The following is a 19777-nucleotide window of genomic DNA, read 5'->3' as shown; positions in this document are numbered from 1 at the left end:
ATTCTGATGAACAATATGAGCTGTGTTCTCATGTCCATTTCATTTTACAGATTGGGAAGGTGGAGGATAGAGGATATATTATCTAAAATAACATTTAAAAAACCCACAACATATCTCACAGCCATTCTCTGAGAGCCTGTGAAGGTGTTCTGCTATACAAAGAGTTTTTCCCTCTGAAAGAAACACCTGGCACCAGCTTCTAAATAATGCATCCTGTAAAATAATGCATATTTTTCTCAGCATTAAGTGTATGCCAACAGAAAGGGTTCCCTTTGCTTAGCTCCTTTATTTTCTCAAATTATCAGTCCTTAGGACTCTGACCATAGGCCTCTATATATATAATCTGAAAGGGATGCTAGTCTCTGCCTCAGTTTTGCTCCCCACATCACTTTATGCTGGAGATGACATGTGTGAACTTGGGAAAAGGGCTAATGTTTGCCCAGATCTCCTTAAGATTTTAAAGCATCGGTGTTAAAATTCACAAATGATTGGTTTGGTTTTAACTCTGGCTAGAATTTAAGGCTAGATTTTCAACCATTTTCATCTCACTGGACATGCAAACTTAATTACTAAAATTCTGTGGCACATCAAAAAATATATTTTTTGCTGATCTGACAAAAAAACAACACGTGTAATTTTTATTCATTCACACCAGACGACTATTGCTGTGTTGTCTATTGCCATTTCTTATTTGACAATCTAAGGGAAATAATATTCATACACTGACTAGAGCTCTGAATTTAGGGAGAAATAAAGAAGACTAGAAGAATCTTGCTTTTGTAAGTTCATGGATCTGTAAAAAATACTCTAATTGATGTGTTGTTGTCACTGAGGGTGTCTATAAACTTCATAGAACCCAAGTGTTCTACTAGAATTTAAGAAATGTTCTATATGAATAAACAATCAAATTACCTTAAGAGAAGAAAGTACTCTTGACTAAGGATTAATTAGTATACTTTCCCAGACCCTGTAACCCTGGATATTCTAGAAAGTAGTCTCAAGAGCAAGTATTAATATAACATTATTGAAGCTCTAGGTTGTCATAGTTATCACCTTAGGAAAGTAGAAAACCAAGTATAGAAATAATAAAGTCTTTAATTAAACCAATGATGATAATATTGGGATGTAAGGTTAAGTGTAAATGTCCTAAGAGGTTCTGTAATATGGTTTATACATTATTTTGACTACTTTTATTAAGGTGTCCAAATTATTTTTTAAAAAGTAGTCAGACTAGATTAAAAATTATATTTTGAATTGGTTAAGAAAATGTAAGTCCCGCTGATATGGCTCAGTGGTTGAGCGTTGACCTATGGAACAGGTGATCATGGTTTGATTTCAAGTCAGGGCACATGCCTGGGTTGAGGGCTCAATTCCCAGTAGGGGGCATACAAGAGGCAGCCAATCAATGATTAGCTCTCATCCTTGATGTATCTATCTCTCTCTCCGTCTCCCTTCTCTCTGATATCAATAAAGTATTTTTTTAAAAAGAAAAAAAGTCATCTAGAGTTTAACCCATCTTTAAATGTTGAATAAAAATAAGTTTTAATGTTTATTTAAAGGATATATAGATTTAAAATTTGACCATTAATCTTAAAAACAGAAAATAATTACTGAATCAGAATCACACTTATTTAAAATTCATTATTTTAAAATCTTTAGCCCCCTCTCCCACCCACTTTGTGAGCGAGTTACAAACTTTATAAATGTTTGGTTCACTTACTTGTATAAATTCAACTGAAAATAGCTCACCAATTATATTCATGCTCTAAAAAGAACATTGATTTTAATCATCACTAGATATTTAGTCATTGGTATATCCCTTCCTTGTATTAAATCCATGAACTTTAAATTTTTTCCTTAGACTTTCTTATTATAGGTAAATGACATTTTTTGAGTGAAAAAACAGTACTTTAATTTCATATTTTAATCCTACTCTGGTAGTTGGCCATTTGATGCATCTATTCTACTCAATTGGTATCTTGCATTTGATAAAATGAGAGTTTCAATTCTGTGCTCTAGAATTTAGCTGTCTGTTTCCACATGACCTGCACCCTCGCAGGAACATGTGACTTGGCCACATTATTTGGGCTCTTTGTGCATCAGATGAAGGATTCTTGGGAGGAGAAAAAAACACGTAAAGAGCTGAGTCCAGTTCCTGGCACATAGTAAGCACTTAATGAATAGTTGCTATTATTATTACCACTCAAAGAAAAAGAACTCATTTACCACTGGTTTGCACATAAGAGCTTTAAAAATTTCACACAGAGTTCCAAGGAAATGAGCCAACTTCAATTTCACAAACCAACACAGCAATTTTGAGTGCATGTAATGAAAACTCTATTCCATTGGTAAGTATGGGAGGTCATCTAGTTCCAGCATAGTACTGGGTGGACACAGAGCCCAATATCTTATCTTAATTTTTGAGGTAATTTTCTAAATTAAATTCATATCACTCCATCACTTGGATGAACTCTGTCATTTCTCTTCCTTCTTAACCATGACTGTCTGAAGAACAAAAAGTGCTAGCAAATGATGGGTTTCTGAAAAGAAATGGTGACTCATCATTGTTTTTCATCGATTGCTCCTATATTCATTCTTGCATCAGACATTTTCAGAATATGTTGTGGGTATGGTGGCCTATGATGTGACAGCCTTGAAGTTAAAGGAGGAAGGAGGGCTGTGAGAGCAAAGGTGTTTATGAAGACATCCGGGGATCTCATAGCGCTCTGGCAGAGACTCTCTTACTGAAATCACCATCGTGTCCCTAGAAATGGCCAAAGACTCAGACATTCCCATGAAACTCTGTGATACGACAACAGAATAAAGCATTCGATCTGACCAGTGTTTTGTTTTCCACTATCTCACCAATGTGTGGATAGTCCATGGAACATGGGCCTTTTAGATGAAAGTATGAAGTTCTGAACCATTATTTTCCTATTGTCTTTCTTTGTAGGCATATGATGGTTTAAGCTCCACAACTACCCGCCTTGCCCGTGCTTGTGGAAGACAGCAGCTGACTAACCCCATCACCTCTTCAGGAAATAGCCTCTTTGTGAGATTTCAGTCTGGCCCTTCTAGACAGAGCAGGGGCTTCCAAGCTCGTTTCAGGCAAGGTAAGTACAGGAGGTGGGGGGTGGGGGGGTGTTGTCTCTCTGAGGCACTGGCCATCTCTCCTTAAGTGCTTCTGTTGGGGCTGCAATAAAATGAGGCCAATCTTTAGAAATTGGTCCCAGCTTTCTACTTCATATGAAACAACTTAAATAAAACCAAGGAACTATGATTTGCAATTATTCCATTTATTGATCCTTTCAATGTACCTTTGTCTAGCTTGGTGCCAACTTCCTTTGGATCTCTGGAACTCTCCGACAAGTTTTCAGAACAATACTTACAAGCAGCTTTCCTACTGGAGATGTGATTTCTAAGTGTCTATCCAAATGCATTTGTCCACAGATAAATTACCTAACATATATCCAAGGTTGTACATGAAAAGGATATAAATTACAACTTGCTTGTAATGTAGAGGCAGATTTTAACCCTTGAAACTTGCCACTGTCCACCTGCCAGTGTTGTTTTCCATTATTTTTGTTCTTAAATCACCACTTTCTAATTCTTCTGACAAGGCTTTTTTATTCATTGCCTTTGATCTGGTAATTCTTAGAGATTAATTCTTTACCCTGCTGTCAGAGAGGGAACCCAAAACAAGAAGGGTTGTGAGTTGGCTTCTGTAGGCCTCTGATTTTATTCAGATGACCTTTGTAATTTCAAATACATTTAGTCTGCTTGGCCACTCGTGTGTTTCAGTGAGTTTGCTTGCATTCCTTAGTAGAGAGCCCTGGCTAGGGAGAGTTTCTGGGTCGCGGTCTCCCAAAGACATACTGTACACTTCAGAGCAGGTCAGACTGCATATATCAACCACTCTCTGTGCTTCCAAAGAAAGAACAGTTTCTAAATATATTTCCCCCCATTTAATTAATCACTTATGCTTTGCTTCAGAGTAAAAAAAAAAAAAAAAAAAAAAAAAAGTCCCTAATAGACCTTCTCTTGGACTATTATATTATAACAGCCTCCTCAATCTCACCATCCTTTCTCCATCTTCCTTCAAAGTGAACTCGCAAAAGCCTCTTTCTGATCATGCCCTTGAAAGTGGCAATATCTGTCTGGCACCGCACTGCCAGGGAATGGCACCTGAGCTCCTTCAGACGTTACCCAAGGCCCAGGAACCTGCTCTGATCTCTTATTCAGTGTCACTTCCCACTCCCCCCAGAGCCCCATACTTCAGCCAAATCTTTGTAGATGCAGTCCTTACTGTCCTCTGTATTTCTGCCCAGGCTGCCCTCCCCCAGAACTACCCTTCCTCACCCCCAATTCCTCCTCCAGCCGCTATCTCCTCCGTGACACTCCTCTTTCACTCTCACTGGCAACAGACTTTCCCTCTTCTCATCCCCATAGAGTTTTGCACTTCTCTGATAATCCACAGCCATTCTTGTGTTCAATTGCATATTGATTTTCCTAGGAAAAAAAAAAGTGTCCATAAAAAGATTATTTCTATACCTACAATTATGAATAGGCAGGGTAAGTGAATCAATGCCAGAGTTTTGTTTGAGTGATTCAGTCAACTCATAGCCATTTAATCTGCGGCTCTATGTGGCTCCCCACTTCCTGTAATTGAAGGATATGGCTATAAATGTACAGTGAAAAGCTATTTCTCATGGCTTATGTGCAGCTTCCTCAGCAGATTACTTCCTTGGCCTGAATTTAGGAAATAAGGGAAAATCAATTATGTTTTCATTCATCAAATAATTGTTGTGCATAGTCAGTGGGCGTCCAGAGAACATGACCTGTGTGTGTGTTTGTGTGTCCTCAGTCTGTGGAGGCTACATCCTCACGAACTCCTTTGGTACAATATCCTCTCCATTGTTCCCTGCCAACTACCCAGACAATCAGAACTGCAGCTGGATAATTCAAACTCAACCCCCATGTAAGTAACAAAAACAAAGAAGAAAAGAAATGCAGGATGGATGGTGTCTGTGGGAAAGTCCGTCCATGACTAATGTTCTTATCTCTTCCAAGGTAACAATTGATGACCTCCTCTTTTTTTTTTTTTTTTTTTTTGAAGTCCCAATTCCTGCTCTGCACAAGAACAAACATTTCCTAATTTGATAGAAAAGTTATTTTAACATTTTATTCTGAATTTAAATTTTATTTTAAGTTCCAAGGCTTCGCAAAGAAAAAGAAACACCCTATAACCTTACTGTATTGGCAGGCATGTGAGGTTGGGGGTAAGCAAAACTAATTGATAAAAAGTAAACACTTTTTGACACTTATGCCTTGGGTGTAGCAGATGCACAAAAACAGTTGCCATGTGGATAAATAAATAAGAACCACACACTGGAAAATTAATAACTCATAGTTTGGAAATGCAATGCCTTGAGCATATTGCTCTTTAATCAAAGTGGAAGTTAATTATAAAACCTGATCTCTCCTGCAGTGCTTGTATTTAAAAAAAAAAAAAAAATCCCAGCACAGGCCTGGAAGAAACACTTAATGAGTACTTACATTGTTTTGTTTTTGGAACCATGGAGTCTTATTTTCAGACCTGGTAATAATCTGGTGGTTACAAAGAGAATGAGGAGATCCTTCAGGACTCAATCCGTGACCTGAGAGTGGGTGACCCCAGGCCATTATGAATCTTGCTTGAGATGAGCCCTGCCATTCCTTGAGGTTTTCAGGAAAAATTTATGACTTCAGACATAATGTGAGAAAGGCATTAAGCTCTTGACTCCACTCTACAACGAATGACCTGGGTGATAACAGGGAAGTCACTTACGCTAATGAGGCCCCATTAGCTAATCTAAAAAAATGATGACTTTGGCTTAACTATTCTCTAACACATTTCCTGGGATGTCAAGAGTTAACAAATGGATATCTTTACTGATGTGCATAGACTTTGGTGGATGGTGATGTAATCCTTAGCCAATTGCTGCATGGAACCCAAAGCAAGTTGCCAGCCCCCCAGAAACCGAGCCTTCGGTAGGTAAAGAGGCCCCCTGCACCTCAGGATAACTTATGGTGAATTGTAATGCATTGAGATGAAATCTCACTGGTTCAAAGCCAGCATCAGGGGAAGATCCTTTTCCTTGGAAAGGGACCCTGGAAGAATGACAAAAGGAAAACACACACAGGCACTTGCTGTTCTGCAAGTAATTCAAAGCTTTCTTTTTAAATGACTGAACCACAGGGCCCTGGCCTTACGGTGAAATTGACAGTGCTAGGTAGGATATGTGTGCCAGGAAGAAGAATGTGTCTTATTTACAATCACACATAAAGAACCAGGACTTTAGGAACGATTCTATGAGAAAAATGCTTAGGAGAAGAACATAGCTATGGCTGAAATAAAAATGTGTAAAGCCTACATTTTCCAACAAGATGTTCCCCATAGCGCATGGAGGACACCTCCCAGGAGTCCTCTTCTTCACCGGCATTTCAGCATCTCAGATTCTCTAGGTGTTTTCAGCTGAGAACTTGTCACTTTCCCTCTTCACCCCCTCACCCCCTGGGCAGATCTGCCCACTTCAGTGCTTCCTGCTGGAGAGCCCATGCATAAATCATCAGAGGTAAAATTTCCCTCCCTGTATGTTCTGTTTGCCAGTACACTATTAAATAGACTTCTCTTTTTCTTACAGTCAATCATATTACCCTCTCCTTTACTCACTTTGGAATTGAAAGCAGCACAACATGTGCACAAGACTTTTTGGAAATTTTGGATGGCAACTATGGCGACGCGCCCCTCCGAGGTACCGTGCCTGGAGTCCTCTCCTTTCTGCCTGTGGCCTTGGCTGCGTTTTATTTATATTCTGGCATATCTGTGTGCTGTCATTCAAGGTCAGAATGTTTCCAATAAACATGAAGAGCAGCATGGGCCAAGTAAAGATAATTAGGGATAAGAAACTGGAATTCAATGTGGGTTTCAAGAAACTCAGATTGTTCATATTCAAGGACATGAATAGTTTACGCATGTTTTTAAATTTAAAAGTTGCAAACACTTAGTAGTGAAATGCAGTCTCCCCCAGCATTAAATAGCATTCTGTGAGACATTTCTCAATACTTGACCACAGTTCTTATATTCATATTAAGCATGTCTTTATTTTCTGGTTTTGTCCTCAGTGGAAGCAAAAAAATAATTATAAGTAAGTAATCTGGATCGGATTTGTAAAACACCCAAGTAAAACTAAATATTGCAGCCATCTAGGTTCCAAAATGTCCTAAAAACAATCTCAAGTTATTTAAACGTTCTCCATGAGTTACTTATATTTGAGCATCTCCTGGTAAAGCAGAAGACGAGTGCCTCAGAGAAGGGGTTTTGTTGGGCTCAATTCCCAGTACCCAGAACAGTGCCTGAGACAATAGCAGGCAAGCAATGAATACGCTCTGCTCTGTGCCCACTTCTGTGTGTATTTTTTTTTTTTTTGTCTTTAAGGATTTGACCAAGAATGAGGGTAAATTATTTAACAAACACATCTAGAACTCACCTTGTGCTGAGCACTATTGTGAGAACTTAGTATATAGTACCTCAATTAATCCTCACTCCTTTATGATAGAGGTTTCATTATTTATTGATATTCTCTTTGCTCAAGTGGGAAAACCGAGGCACAGATAATTTAAGTAACTTGCCAGGTCATGTAACTAGTAGATGGTAGAGTTCAGAGTTAAACCCAGGTATTCTGGTTCTAGTATTCACACTTTTCTTGGCTATAATATTTTGCTTTTAAGCACTGGTGCATTTATTTGTGCATTTATTGCTGTGCTAGAGATTTTAGCATTAGTTATATTTGGAGCTAGGCCATCTACATTGTCCTCAGCTCCCCCTAATGTCCTTTATCATGTTTATAAATCATCTCTCCTATGTTTCTATTTGTAGTTTATTTTTAATTCTCAGGCATTGTTTCAAACACTAACCTGATTTAAATGGTTCTCCTAATAAATGATTGCCTTTGTTTGCTTTGGTTTCTTGTGAATCTAGTAAATCTGTTTACTAGAAATATTGGCCTATGCTCTGTTATCATCAATGTAGGCCCAGTGCATGATAAGCATGCACTGGGGGGAAAAGGGGGTGTTCCTCAGCCTAGCCTGTACCCTCTCCAATTTGGGATCCCTCAAGGGATGACCGACTGCTGGTTATTTAAACTGGCAGTCAAACATCCTTCTCACAATCCAGGACTGCTGGCTCCCAACTACTTGCCTGCCTGCTAGCCTGATTGCCCCCTAACCACTCCCCTGCCAGCCTGATTGATACCTAACTGCTCCCCTGATGGCCTGATCACCCCCAACTGCCCTCCCCTGCCAGCCATCTTGTGATGACATGGGGGCAGCCATTTTGTGACCATATGGGGGCAGCCATATTGTGACCACAGGGGGTGGCCATCTGTGTGCAAAGGTATGATGGTCAATTTGCATATTACCTCTTTATTATATAGTTTTCTGCTTGTCATTATTTAGGCCGATATTGTGGCACCTCCATGCCCCATCCCATTACTTCCTTCAGCAATGCTCTGACACTGAAGTTCATCTCTGACTCTAGTTTGAATGCTAATGGTTTCCATGCTACATACGCCGCATCATCATCAGGTAAGACACATCAACAAGGGCACTACTAGGTTAACAGGAATGTGGCTGAATTCCTCGGTTTGTTATGTAGGACTCTTTTACCTTTACCTTTGGAGGCTAGTTTCCTGCGTCTAACCTTGCATTATTCCACATTAGGTTAAAACACTTGTAAATTCAGCAGCATTGAACTCTGTACCACAACTTTATCCATTCACCCACCTATCCACATGCAGGGTGTTTGCACACCTTGGCTATTGTGACTAATGGTTTTAGAGAATGAACTCTGGAAGTGAGGAGAATTGGCTGGAATGAACTTGGATGGCTTGTTTGGCGATGTGTTGGGTTCTCCTCTGTGACAAGTTGGCTAAAGCAGCCTGTAATTAACAGTGTCTGATGGCATCTCTTAAGAACAGACAACTGCTGTTCTCCTGTCTCCCTTTCCTCGAGGTCTGTCTCCAGCAGGGTCTGCAGCTGTCACTGATGGCTTGATGGATGGTGGCACATGGGAAGGAGAGGAGGAGGAGCCACTAGTCCTGGGTCGCTTAGTCAGTGCTGTTTGTCAGCTGCCAGCTCCTTGTTATCAGCATTTAAAAGCCTTCCATCCCCAGGAGATCTGTGTGTGGCTCAGTCTTCTCTGGAGGGGAAAAGCCGGAACACTGCCCCTGCTGTAGACCAGGATTGAAAATCATCCTGCTCAGAAATACTGAGAGGTTATGGGATTAAAACAAGTTATAGTCACAGAAGAGAAGGCTTTGAGAAAAGGAACTGCAAAGATTTCTTCTGATCCAGTGTACCCTGTGGCTTTTCGTTTTCAGCATTTTTTTTTTATTATTATTTTATATGTCATGGGTTTTTGTGTGTGTGTGAAATAGATGCTGTGAACAGCTCCTCTGGTGCTCCTCCTCCTTTATCTTGTGTGCCTTGTATTTGACCTTTGCCCTGGCACTCACTGTTTCTCTTTTCTTCCAGCTTGTGGTGGAGACTTCCACATGGGTGAAGGCACCTTCAACAGCCCTGGCTATCCTGAAGTTTATCCCTCTAATGTGGAATGTGTCTGGAACATTGTCAGTTCCCCTGGCAACCGGCTCCAGCTGTCCTTCATGTAAATCCTTTTTTATGGAGTATTGTTTCAGTGGATCTGCAGGAAGGAAGCGCTGTTACTAACAGGGAGGACAATGAATAGCACATGTGGCCGAGCAACTGTTAGAGCACACGGTGGGAACTTTAGGAACTCTGTTTCCGAAGTTCCTCTGGTTGAGTCACAGTTTGGGTTATAAATATTATTACAGTTCTCTGGAGAATGGTCCTAGAGTCCTGTCTAATATTATCAGAAATACATGCCTGAGCTTTAATTTGTGGAGTCTTCATTATTAGAGAACAGTAATTTCATCTTTAAAAAAAATTAGGAACATTTATATTCTGCCGGAGAATCACTAACATTCCTTCTTCCAGCAGAAATCCTCTCAGTGAAGCCTTCTTACCCACACCCTTATGATCCCCACTACCCCACCTAATCCACCTTTCCTTCTGCTCCTGAAAAGAATACCTGGGATCTTTTCTGGAACTAGTGGTTTATTTGTAAAATCACTCTCCTGTTCCTCAGTGAACTGCAAGACTTACGAACATAGGATCCCACAACGATCTGAGTGGTCTTGAGACAACAATGATGTGTTTTCTAGAAGTGCATAGTGAAAAGCACATGCTAAGTGAAGCGGGACTTTTTAATCATTCATAGAAAGGAGCCTGTGACATGCCACACTCACAACAAAAGCTTAACAAATATTGAATGATAAAACTACTATTTAAATTCACATTTTAAATTAAAAGTTAGTTATAATACTACATTGTATATTGTTAAGCTTTAGTTGGTTGGCTAATTCTGTTTTTGAAGAGAATATAATAATTTAGTGCTGAGAAAAGAGGATTGTTTTTGCTTGGCCTGTTTATTAAAAAAAAAATATTGCTGCTTTTCCTACACATGCCATTCTGTGCATTAAGAATGGATGAAAAAATGAGAGAACAGTCTTATTTGTGGACCATGTTCAAACATCTCAAGTTGCTTTCTTTCAGCCCATCCATCAGACAGGCCTCCTTGGAGACAGTGGCATTGTGTTACAACAAAGACACCCTCCCGCCTGAGAGGCAAAGGAAGTTTCAGTGGCCACACGGGGAAAGAGGTTTTTGCTTGCTTTTGTCTTTACTAAAGGCAAAGTTCTGTATGTAATTTTTATCTGATATACATGTATTCCTTTATTCAGTATCAATTAAGCCCCTACTATATTCTAGGCACATATTGGGCGGATGTTACTCCCATGCTAGATTAAGCAATAAGTAATAGCAAATAAAACATGATCATTATCCTTATGATGAAGTCCAAAGTCCTTCACATGCCATATTAGGCCTCATAATTGCCAAATCAAAGGGATGTTCCCCCCGTCTTTTTCCTCTCTGTCTCTACCGCATTTTCATTGTTGACCAATCTGACATTTGATAATGCTAGGAATGGGGCCAGGCACTGGGACTGTTTAAAACACATGTGTCAAACACAAGGCCCGCGGGCCAAATCCAGCCCGCCAGGCCTTGCAATGTGGCCCGCACCGCGCTGTCATCACTGCACTCTGCTGTCAGTTTATGACATTGTCAGTTTATGACTGTTCAGTAAACCATTTGGCCCGCGATTTAGGCTGGATTTTAGATTTTGGCCCCTTCTCTGATTGAGTTCGACACCCCTAGTTTAAAACCAGAAAGGTTCCCTTGGTAAGTTACTAATAAGTTAATGTCAATAAGCTATTTAAAGCCTAAAGAGATGCATTTCATCTATAGCAGATAATTATACAGGGTCACTGTTGAGATTAAAGGTCTGGAGTTTAAAACATACAGTGCAAGGCTGATGCATCCCAGATGTTCAATGAATGTTAAATTCTCTCACTTTGTCATTTCTAAAGTATCTTGGGTGGTAGTTCACAGTTAAATTCAATTGGACAACACTTGACTCTCTTAGGAGAGGGAGATAAACACAAAAAGCAAGTTTCATCTATTTTACTATTTAAGGGACACCAAAGTTTTAATTTTTGTATAGACAAATTTTAATGGCCCAGCTCTTTCCTTTCTCATGCATAAGAAGTTAATTTTTATTGTTTCCTGTTACTTGTTTGGGTCTTATTTGTAAAATATTCTGTAGAATGCAAGATGTCCCCCTTTATGTGGATGATAATGAGGAAGGCCTGCGAGTTATTTCTGCCGTGGTCTAAACTACATCCAGATGGGCGGTTGGAAGTGTTCCTCTGGGGCGTGAGAGGAGCATATGAGAAGCATATGCCATACGTCAAGTTCTAAACCATGGGGTTTGGACTGTGGACACTGTGGTGAAATGGAATAGGGAGAAAAGCTGAAGAAATTATTGTTGATCTGCAACAAAAAGGACGAGGGTGACATAAAAAACTAAAAAGGAGTATTTTTGCAAAGGGATTAACAAAAAATATATTTTATGCTTGCAGAGTGCTTTTAGAAAGTGATTGATCTTGGTTCAAGAATCAAAATGAGATAATGAGAAACAGTGATTGTACTATTTTTGTTTCACATCATAGTTTTACTCATAGACCTTAGCCAAAGTGTTTGGAAAGAAGGGAGATTTGCTTCTAAAATGTGCTGACCTAAGCTTAATGTGATTCTTGTAATTCTTGTAAGTATTATCTTACCACCACTTCTAATAAAAATGTGTGGCACTAAAACAGAAAAGACCTGTACTTAATAATCTTCTGGACCAAATGGACCAAGCTTTAATATGCATCCCGACCTTGCTGAGATCCACAGTCCTGTGCACTGTGGACTCTGATTTTTCATTTCACACAGGCTCTCGGTGAGGCTGGGGCTGCTGGAGCATGTACCACACTTTGAGGAGAATGTTTCATGTAAATCATCTGCTGAAAAAAATGATCTCCTTTTATCCTTTTTTTCTGAGAAGCAAAAGAAAACAATGTTAGCATATTTTACAGTGTTGGTATTATTATGGAATGTAAAACCAAGCACCAAACTTGGCCATCATCCTAAAAATGGATTTGGAACAGCTCCTTGAAAAAAATAATTATAGACATAAATTATGTATTGTAAAAAATCAAGTTGTCAAGGAAGACAGTGAGGGTCAAGACTGAAGTACAGTTTGCCTAGCCCGATATGGGTATTTCTGATTTCTTTTGCTACTCAGCTGTCAGTCATAGCTGGCTGCTAGAACTGTGTCCAAGACATAGGTCCAGAAGATTTATACTGTAGTAACCCACCTTGATGGGATTGTGAGAGCCATAGACTCCCTGTTCCTCTGGCTAGAGACCTGCAGATGTTCGTGTCTGGCTTGAGAAACTGGTGGTAGAATAGAGCTGACCAGTCGGTCTGCCTTAGTGCTCTGGTTGGCAGTGAATACCCAGAGGTGTCTGGGATACATTGATCCACCCCATGGTGGGGTTTGAGGTGACCAGAGCCTCCAGGCCATTGTCTCTACGTTAAGAGCATCCTAATCCATGAGCCGCTATAGAGCCCCAGGAGAGCACTATGCTTACGATCCTATGAAATCTTGTGATATTGAGTAGTGACTGAAAGATACACACACTAGAGAAGTATTTTTCTATGATTGAGATGATTTTTTTCCTTCTCAACAGTTTCTTTTCTATAGTCTTACGAGTCGTTCTTCTTCTCCTTATCTTGTGCTTTCCCTTCTCAGCAAAAACTCCCTCCAATTACTCTTGAAAAAAGGATAGTTCCCACTCACCCACTTTACTTTTTCTTTAACCATTAAATTACATTTCTATTTAATTTTAAATAAATAAAATATAATAGGGCAGCAAAGTCCCCCATCTACAGCCCTTTACTTTCTCATCACATAGGTAACCCATATTTTGAATTTTATGTGTCACTTCCAAGTTTATTTTATACTTTTATTATCTACATATATATATATATATATATATATATATATATATATATATGTATATGTTATTCATACACACTGCATAGTATATTTTTCTATTTTCTATTTTGCATAAATAAAATCATATTTTACTGGAATTTTAATTTTTAGATTCATTTTGGGAGGATCTTTGTTGATTCTTCATATTCTTTTTTAAAAATTGTATCTGTATTGTTGAAAGTATTACAGATACTTGTACCCCTTTCCCTCCTCCCCCCATTGACTCCCCTCCTTCCCACACCTGCACCCCCAAGGCCTACGACACTATTGTTTGTGTCCATGGGTCATGCATATATGCATATAAGTTCTTTGATTAATTTCTCTCTACCCATTCCCACACCCTCCTCTCTGAGATTCCTCCATCTGTTCCATGCTCCCATGTCTCTAGATCTATTTTGTGCATTAGTTTATTTTGTTCATCAGATTCTACATATGAGTGAGATTTTGTGATACTTATCTTTCTCTGATTGGCTTATTTCACTTAGCATAATAATCACCAGGTCCCTCCATGTTATCTCAAAGGATAAGAGATCCTTCCATGGTGTCAATGTACCATAGCTTTTTTTATCCATTCATCTATTGATGGGCATTTGGGCTGTTTCAAAATCTTAACTATTGTAAATAATGCTGCTATGAACATAGGGGTACATATGTGTTTTTTATGATTGGTGTTTGGTATTCTTAGGATATATTCCTGAAAGTGGAATCACTGGGTCAAATGGCAGTTCCATATTTAATTTTTTGAGGAAACTCCATATTGTTTTCCACAGTGGCCGTACCAGTCTGCATTCCCACCAGCAGTGTAATAGGTTTCCCTTTTATCCATATCCTTGCCAGCACTTGTCATTGTTCATTTGCTGATGGTAGCCATTCTGGCAGGTGTGAGGTGATTGACTCTTCATATTCTTAGACTTGAAATATGTCTACATTTATTTCAGTCTTCTGTTATGTCCACTAAAAATTCATATTTTTTCAACAAAAGTCTTACTGGTATTTTGTTATTCTTATTCCTAGACACCTTATATTTTTGTTGCTATTGAAAATAATACCCATTTTAAGAACTACAGATGTAACCAGACTATCTTACTTAAAACAACTCCTCCTTAATTATTTTTTTCACCTAGAAGTTATCACTGTATCACTAAATATATATTTATTTGCTTATTATCTATCTCTCCCTTTAGAGTATAATCTCCCATAAGGAAGAAACATTGTCTATTTTCTTCATTGTCTTATTCTTAATCCCCATGACAGTGTCTAGCAATATAGGAGAGTCAAATATTTGTTGAATGAATGTTACCTATGTTACAATTTCTAAATTTTTGTTTACTGATATAAAGAAACCCAGTTAGCCGAAACCGGTTTGGCTCAGTGGATAGAGCGTTGGCCTGTGGACTGAAGGGTCCTAGGTTTGATTCTGGTCAAGGGCATGTACCTTGGTTGCAGGCATATCCGCGGTGGGGATTTGTGCAAGAGGCAGCTGATTAATGATTCTCTCTCATTGGTGTTTCTAACTCTCTGTCCCTCTCTCTTCCTCTCTGTAAGGAATCAATAAAATATATATATATATATATATATATATATATATATATATATATATATATATATATATATATATATAATGTACAGTTAATTTTTGTATATTATGTTATCCAGCAATCATTCTATTCTTTTAAAAAATATTTGTATTGATTTCTGAGAATAAGGGAGAGGAAGAGAGAGAGAGAAAAACATCAGTGATGAGAAATGATCATTGATCAGCTGCCTCTGTTGGGGATCGAGCCCACAACCTGGGCATGTGCTGTAGTCCAGAATCCAACCTGGGACCCTTCAGTTCACAGACCAACGCTCTATTCACGAGCCAAACCCACTAGGGCAATCATTCTATTCTTTATAATGACAAAAATTTTTGTCTGTTTTGTGTACTGCTGTATCTTTAGTGCCTAGAAAATGATCTGACACACTAAATACTCAATACATATTTAGTAATGAATGAACTCTCTTGAATAATATCTATTTATAACTTTTTTTTTCCCCCCAGTTCTTACAACCTTTACCCCCTTTTCCTTGTCTTACTGTCCTGGAAAATCCTTCAGTAGAATGTGGAACAAAATAATGAGAAGAGGCTTCCTTATATTGTTTCTGATTTAAAGAAAACGTCTTAAAATTTTTACCTCTAAGCATATTTGCTGTAGGTTTTGTTAGGCATTTATCATCCAGTTAAGAAAGTTTCTTCTTATTTCTCATTTTCTAAGAGTTTTTATGATGAATAGATGTTTAGTTTTATCACATATCTTTTTGCTGTTTATAATGATTCTGCTTAATATATTTTTGCATCTATTTTTCTCTTTTAATCTTTTTTTTGTGTGTGTGAGTGTTTGTGTAGTGAATTGTTCTTTTAGAGTTTCTAACTTTAAACCATTGTGAATTCAACTTGGTTAAGATTGATGTGTTTTACAAATTGAAGGGTTCATTTTGCTAATATTTATGTAAGATTTTTTAAATTTATATTGTTGAATAAGATTGACCTGAACTTTTTCTTTGATCCTTTGATTGGTTTTGCTATTGAGGTAATACTAACCTCATTAAAAAAGTTAGAGACTGTCTCCTTTTCTATTTTTTAATTACAGTTTGCATAAGATTGGGGTTGAGGTATTATTGAAACTTTGGTAGAATTTCCTATAAAATAATCTGGATTCAGATATTTGTTTTGTTTTGTCTGTGGGCAATCCTATATAATAAAAAACTGATATGCAAATAGACCGAACACTGGAACAACTGGAACAACCAGGTATTAGGATGTGCGCTGACACCAGGGATAATGTGCAGAACATGGTGGGCATTGGCCGTGTGAGATGGTGGAGCAGGTGAGCAGGAGTGCCAGATCAAGATGGGGAGCCAGGGCGAGCTTCTGGTGGTTACTGAAAATTCTTTGCTCTCACATGCCGTGGTCCCACCTGGTGCTCACACCTGCTGCCGGTGCTGGATCTGCTCACACCCACTGCCAGTGCTGGCCTCACTTGCACCCACAGCCTGAGATGGAGCCACAGATCGCACCTGCTGCCCATGCCCGATGCAGCTAAACCAGCCACCCAACCTCAGGACCAGCTGCACTGAATAATGACCTCCTGCCCTGGTGCCAGCCAATCAATCAGTGGAGACCACAATCCTGAAAGTTCACACTGGAAAGCTACAGAGTATTCTATTGAGATCTTCTCCTGGGACCTCCTCTAAAATCTCCACCCTTAAAACTTTAGGATGGAGGACCCAGTGCCCTTTTCCTTCTGGGAGCACCTGCAAGATGGGCCAAAACCAGGTCTCTAACATCCCCTGAGGGATCCTGAATTGTGAGAGGGTGAAGGCCAGGCTGAGGGACCCCTACCGGTGCATGATTGGGGCCTGGGATGGACTCAAGAAGTTGGCCAGTCGGGGAGGGACTATGGAAGAACTCCAGGGCATGTCTGGCTCATCTCATTCAGTCCTAATCAGCCAGATCCCAGCAGCAAGCTAACATACCAGTTGGAGCACCTGCCCCCTGGTGGTCAGTGCGTGTCATATTAACTGGTCAACTGGTCAACTATCTTCCCCCTGGTGATTCAGTGCATGTCATAGTGAGCGGTTGAGTGACCTTAGTATATCGTTAGCGTATTACTCTTTGATTGGTTGAACAGATGACTGGACAACTGGACACTTAGCATTATATATTTTAAAATATATCCTTTGAATATATTTAATTATATATTCTTTGGGTATATGCCTAGAAATTGAATCACTGGACCTTATGATATGCTATGTTTAAGTTTTTGAGGAACCACCTAATTGACTTCCACAGTGGCAACACCATTTTATATTTTAACCAGCAATGCAAAAGTTAAACTTCTGCACATCTTCATCAATACTTGTTAATATTCATTTTTTCAAAGAAAGCCATCCTAATAATACAAAGTACTATCTCACTGTGGTTTTGATTGCCATTTTCATAATAACTAAGAATAATGAATATTATTTTTCATGTTCTATTGGTCAGTCACATATCTTCTTTGGAGAAATGTTTAATTAATCCCTTGCCATTTTAAAATAGAGTTATTTGTCTTTCTACTTTGTAAAATATTTTTAAAAATATGTTCTTATTGATATCAGAGAGAGGACAGGAGAAAGACAGAGGGATAGAAATATCAAGGATGAGAATCATTGATTGGTTGCCTCCTACACACCCCTTACTGGGGATTGAGCCCACAACCTAGGCATGTGCCCTGACCAGGAATTGAATCAGGACCTCCTGATTCATGGGTTGACACTCAACCACTGAGCCACACTGGTCAAACTGTCTTGTTACTTTTGAGCTGCAAGAGTTCTATTATACTCAAAATATTAGCATGGTCATCTGTTTTTATTTCTTTTGGATAAAAACCTAGGAGTAAACTTTCTGGGAATTAATTTTATAAGAAACTGCCAAAATAATTATTCAAAGTGCTTATGTTAATATACTTTCCTACAAGAAATTTATGAGTCTTCCAGATGCTCTGCATGCTTAAAAACCTTTGATCTTGTCAATCTTTATAATTTTAGCCATTTGATGAGTGTGAAATGGTATCTTATTGTTATATTTAATTTATGTTGCTCTGATGACTAATGATGTAATGTACTTTTCACAGTTTCATTGACCATTCACTCATCATCTTTTATGAAGTATATGTTCAAGTCTTTTGTTCATTTCTAATTTGACTATTTGTTCATTTCTAATTTGACTATTTGTTGTTTTTTTTCTTTTTTGGTAGGAATTCCTTTTATATTCCAGATCTGGGTCTTTTAGATATATGTTTTGCAATGATCTCTCCTTTATTCTTCCCCAAACTCTGTGACTTGCCTATTTATTTTTTAATTCATTCATTCTATAAGGATACATTTTTATGAAATCAAACTTATTATGTTTTTAATTTTTATCTAGTGCCTTTTCATTCTAAGAAATATGTGCCTATCCTGAAGTTATAAAGATAGTCTATGTTTTATTCTAGGAGTTTTATAGTTTTAGGTTTATATTTATGGGAAATATTAAATTAATTTGTGTATGGGGAGAGGCAGGGGTTGATGTTCCTTTTCTTCTCCTCCAATGATATCCAAATATTGCAGCACCACTTGTTAAAACAACTCCCCACCCCCTCACCCATTGACTTATCTTGACTATGTGGATTGAGTTATATTGGCCCTATGTTTGTGGATTTTTCTTTGGACTTTCTCTTCTGTGTCATTTGTCTACCTTATACCAATTCCACCATATCTTGATTATATCCAGGTTTTTAAAGCATTAAAGTTTTGAAAGCATTCATTTAGTACCTATTTCAGACTCTATGTATGTTACTAATGACCATCATATAAAGTAGACAATATTTCCTACCCTCTATTCGCTCATATCATCATAATTAAAATATAATATTAGTTGAATAGGACATGCTTGAACTAGTCTGTTATCATGAATGCTGTATTTCTTTCTACCTTTTTTAAAAATTAAGTGCATGTGCCTTTGATCGTCATTTAAGCTCTGTCAAAATTAGCCCCTCATACTGCCCTAGCTATGTCTCATAACTTTTCTTAAAAATACTGAAAGTTCTAAGCAAACTATATCTCTCACAGATTTCTAAATATACCTCACCTTTTTTTGCATGTGCTATTGCTGGCATGCAATCTCTGTCCACTATTTCTGCACATAAATTCAGCTAATATTTACATGTTCATCTCTAAAAATCTCTCCATCAAGCTGTTACTGAGCCTAACAAACAAATGTGATACCTTCACCTCAAAATTCTTACGCCATGTTGTAGCTCTGATGGAGCTACAATATAATCACAATATCTTTTTTTTGTTAGAAAAAGATATTGTGATTAAAATTAAGGATATTGTGATTAACATTTTAAAAAGTGACCAGGTTAACCCAGCATGGGTTCAGGATAATTCCCAAATTTATTCTGTTAATTTAATCAACCTTTTTTTTTTCTTTTCAAATCAGAACTTTCCAATTGGAGGATTCTCAGGACTGTAGCAGAGATTTTGTAGAGATCCGGGAAGAAAATGCCACCGGTCATGTGTTGGGACGATACTGTGGAAACCTCCCTCTCAATTACTCATCCATTGTTGCGGACAGCCTGTGGATCAGATTTGTATCCGATGGCTCAGGCAGTGGCACAGGCTTCCAGGCCACGTTTGCTAACAGTAAGT

General features: G+C 38.4%; 1 protein-coding gene across 1 annotated transcript in view; it reads left to right on the top strand.

The window, feature by feature from the left end:
• The window catches only part of CUBN (cubilin), a gene marked incomplete at its 5' end in the record, with an annotated part of 295765 nt that overhangs the window by 159717 nt on the left and 116271 nt on the right, over window positions 1-19777 (top strand). Inside the window, 6 exons of the mRNA XM_084880474.1 lie at window positions 2954-3113; window positions 4865-4978; window positions 6684-6794; window positions 8497-8625; window positions 9574-9706; window positions 19569-19771. Of these exons, the coding sequence (XP_084736600.1) occupies window positions 2954-3113; window positions 4865-4978; window positions 6684-6794; window positions 8497-8625; window positions 9574-9706; window positions 19569-19771 (850 nt within the window). The remainder of the gene's footprint in view (window positions 1-2953; window positions 3114-4864; window positions 4979-6683; window positions 6795-8496; window positions 8626-9573; window positions 9707-19568; window positions 19772-19777) is intronic.

The sequence above is a fragment of the Pipistrellus hanaki genome (assembly GCF_964339955.1).
Source record: "Pipistrellus hanaki genome assembly, chromosome: 1".
NCBI classification, from domain to species: Eukaryota; Metazoa; Chordata; class Mammalia; order Chiroptera; family Vespertilionidae; genus Pipistrellus; species Pipistrellus hanaki.
This window is presented reverse-complemented; position numbering and strand designations above follow the sequence as displayed.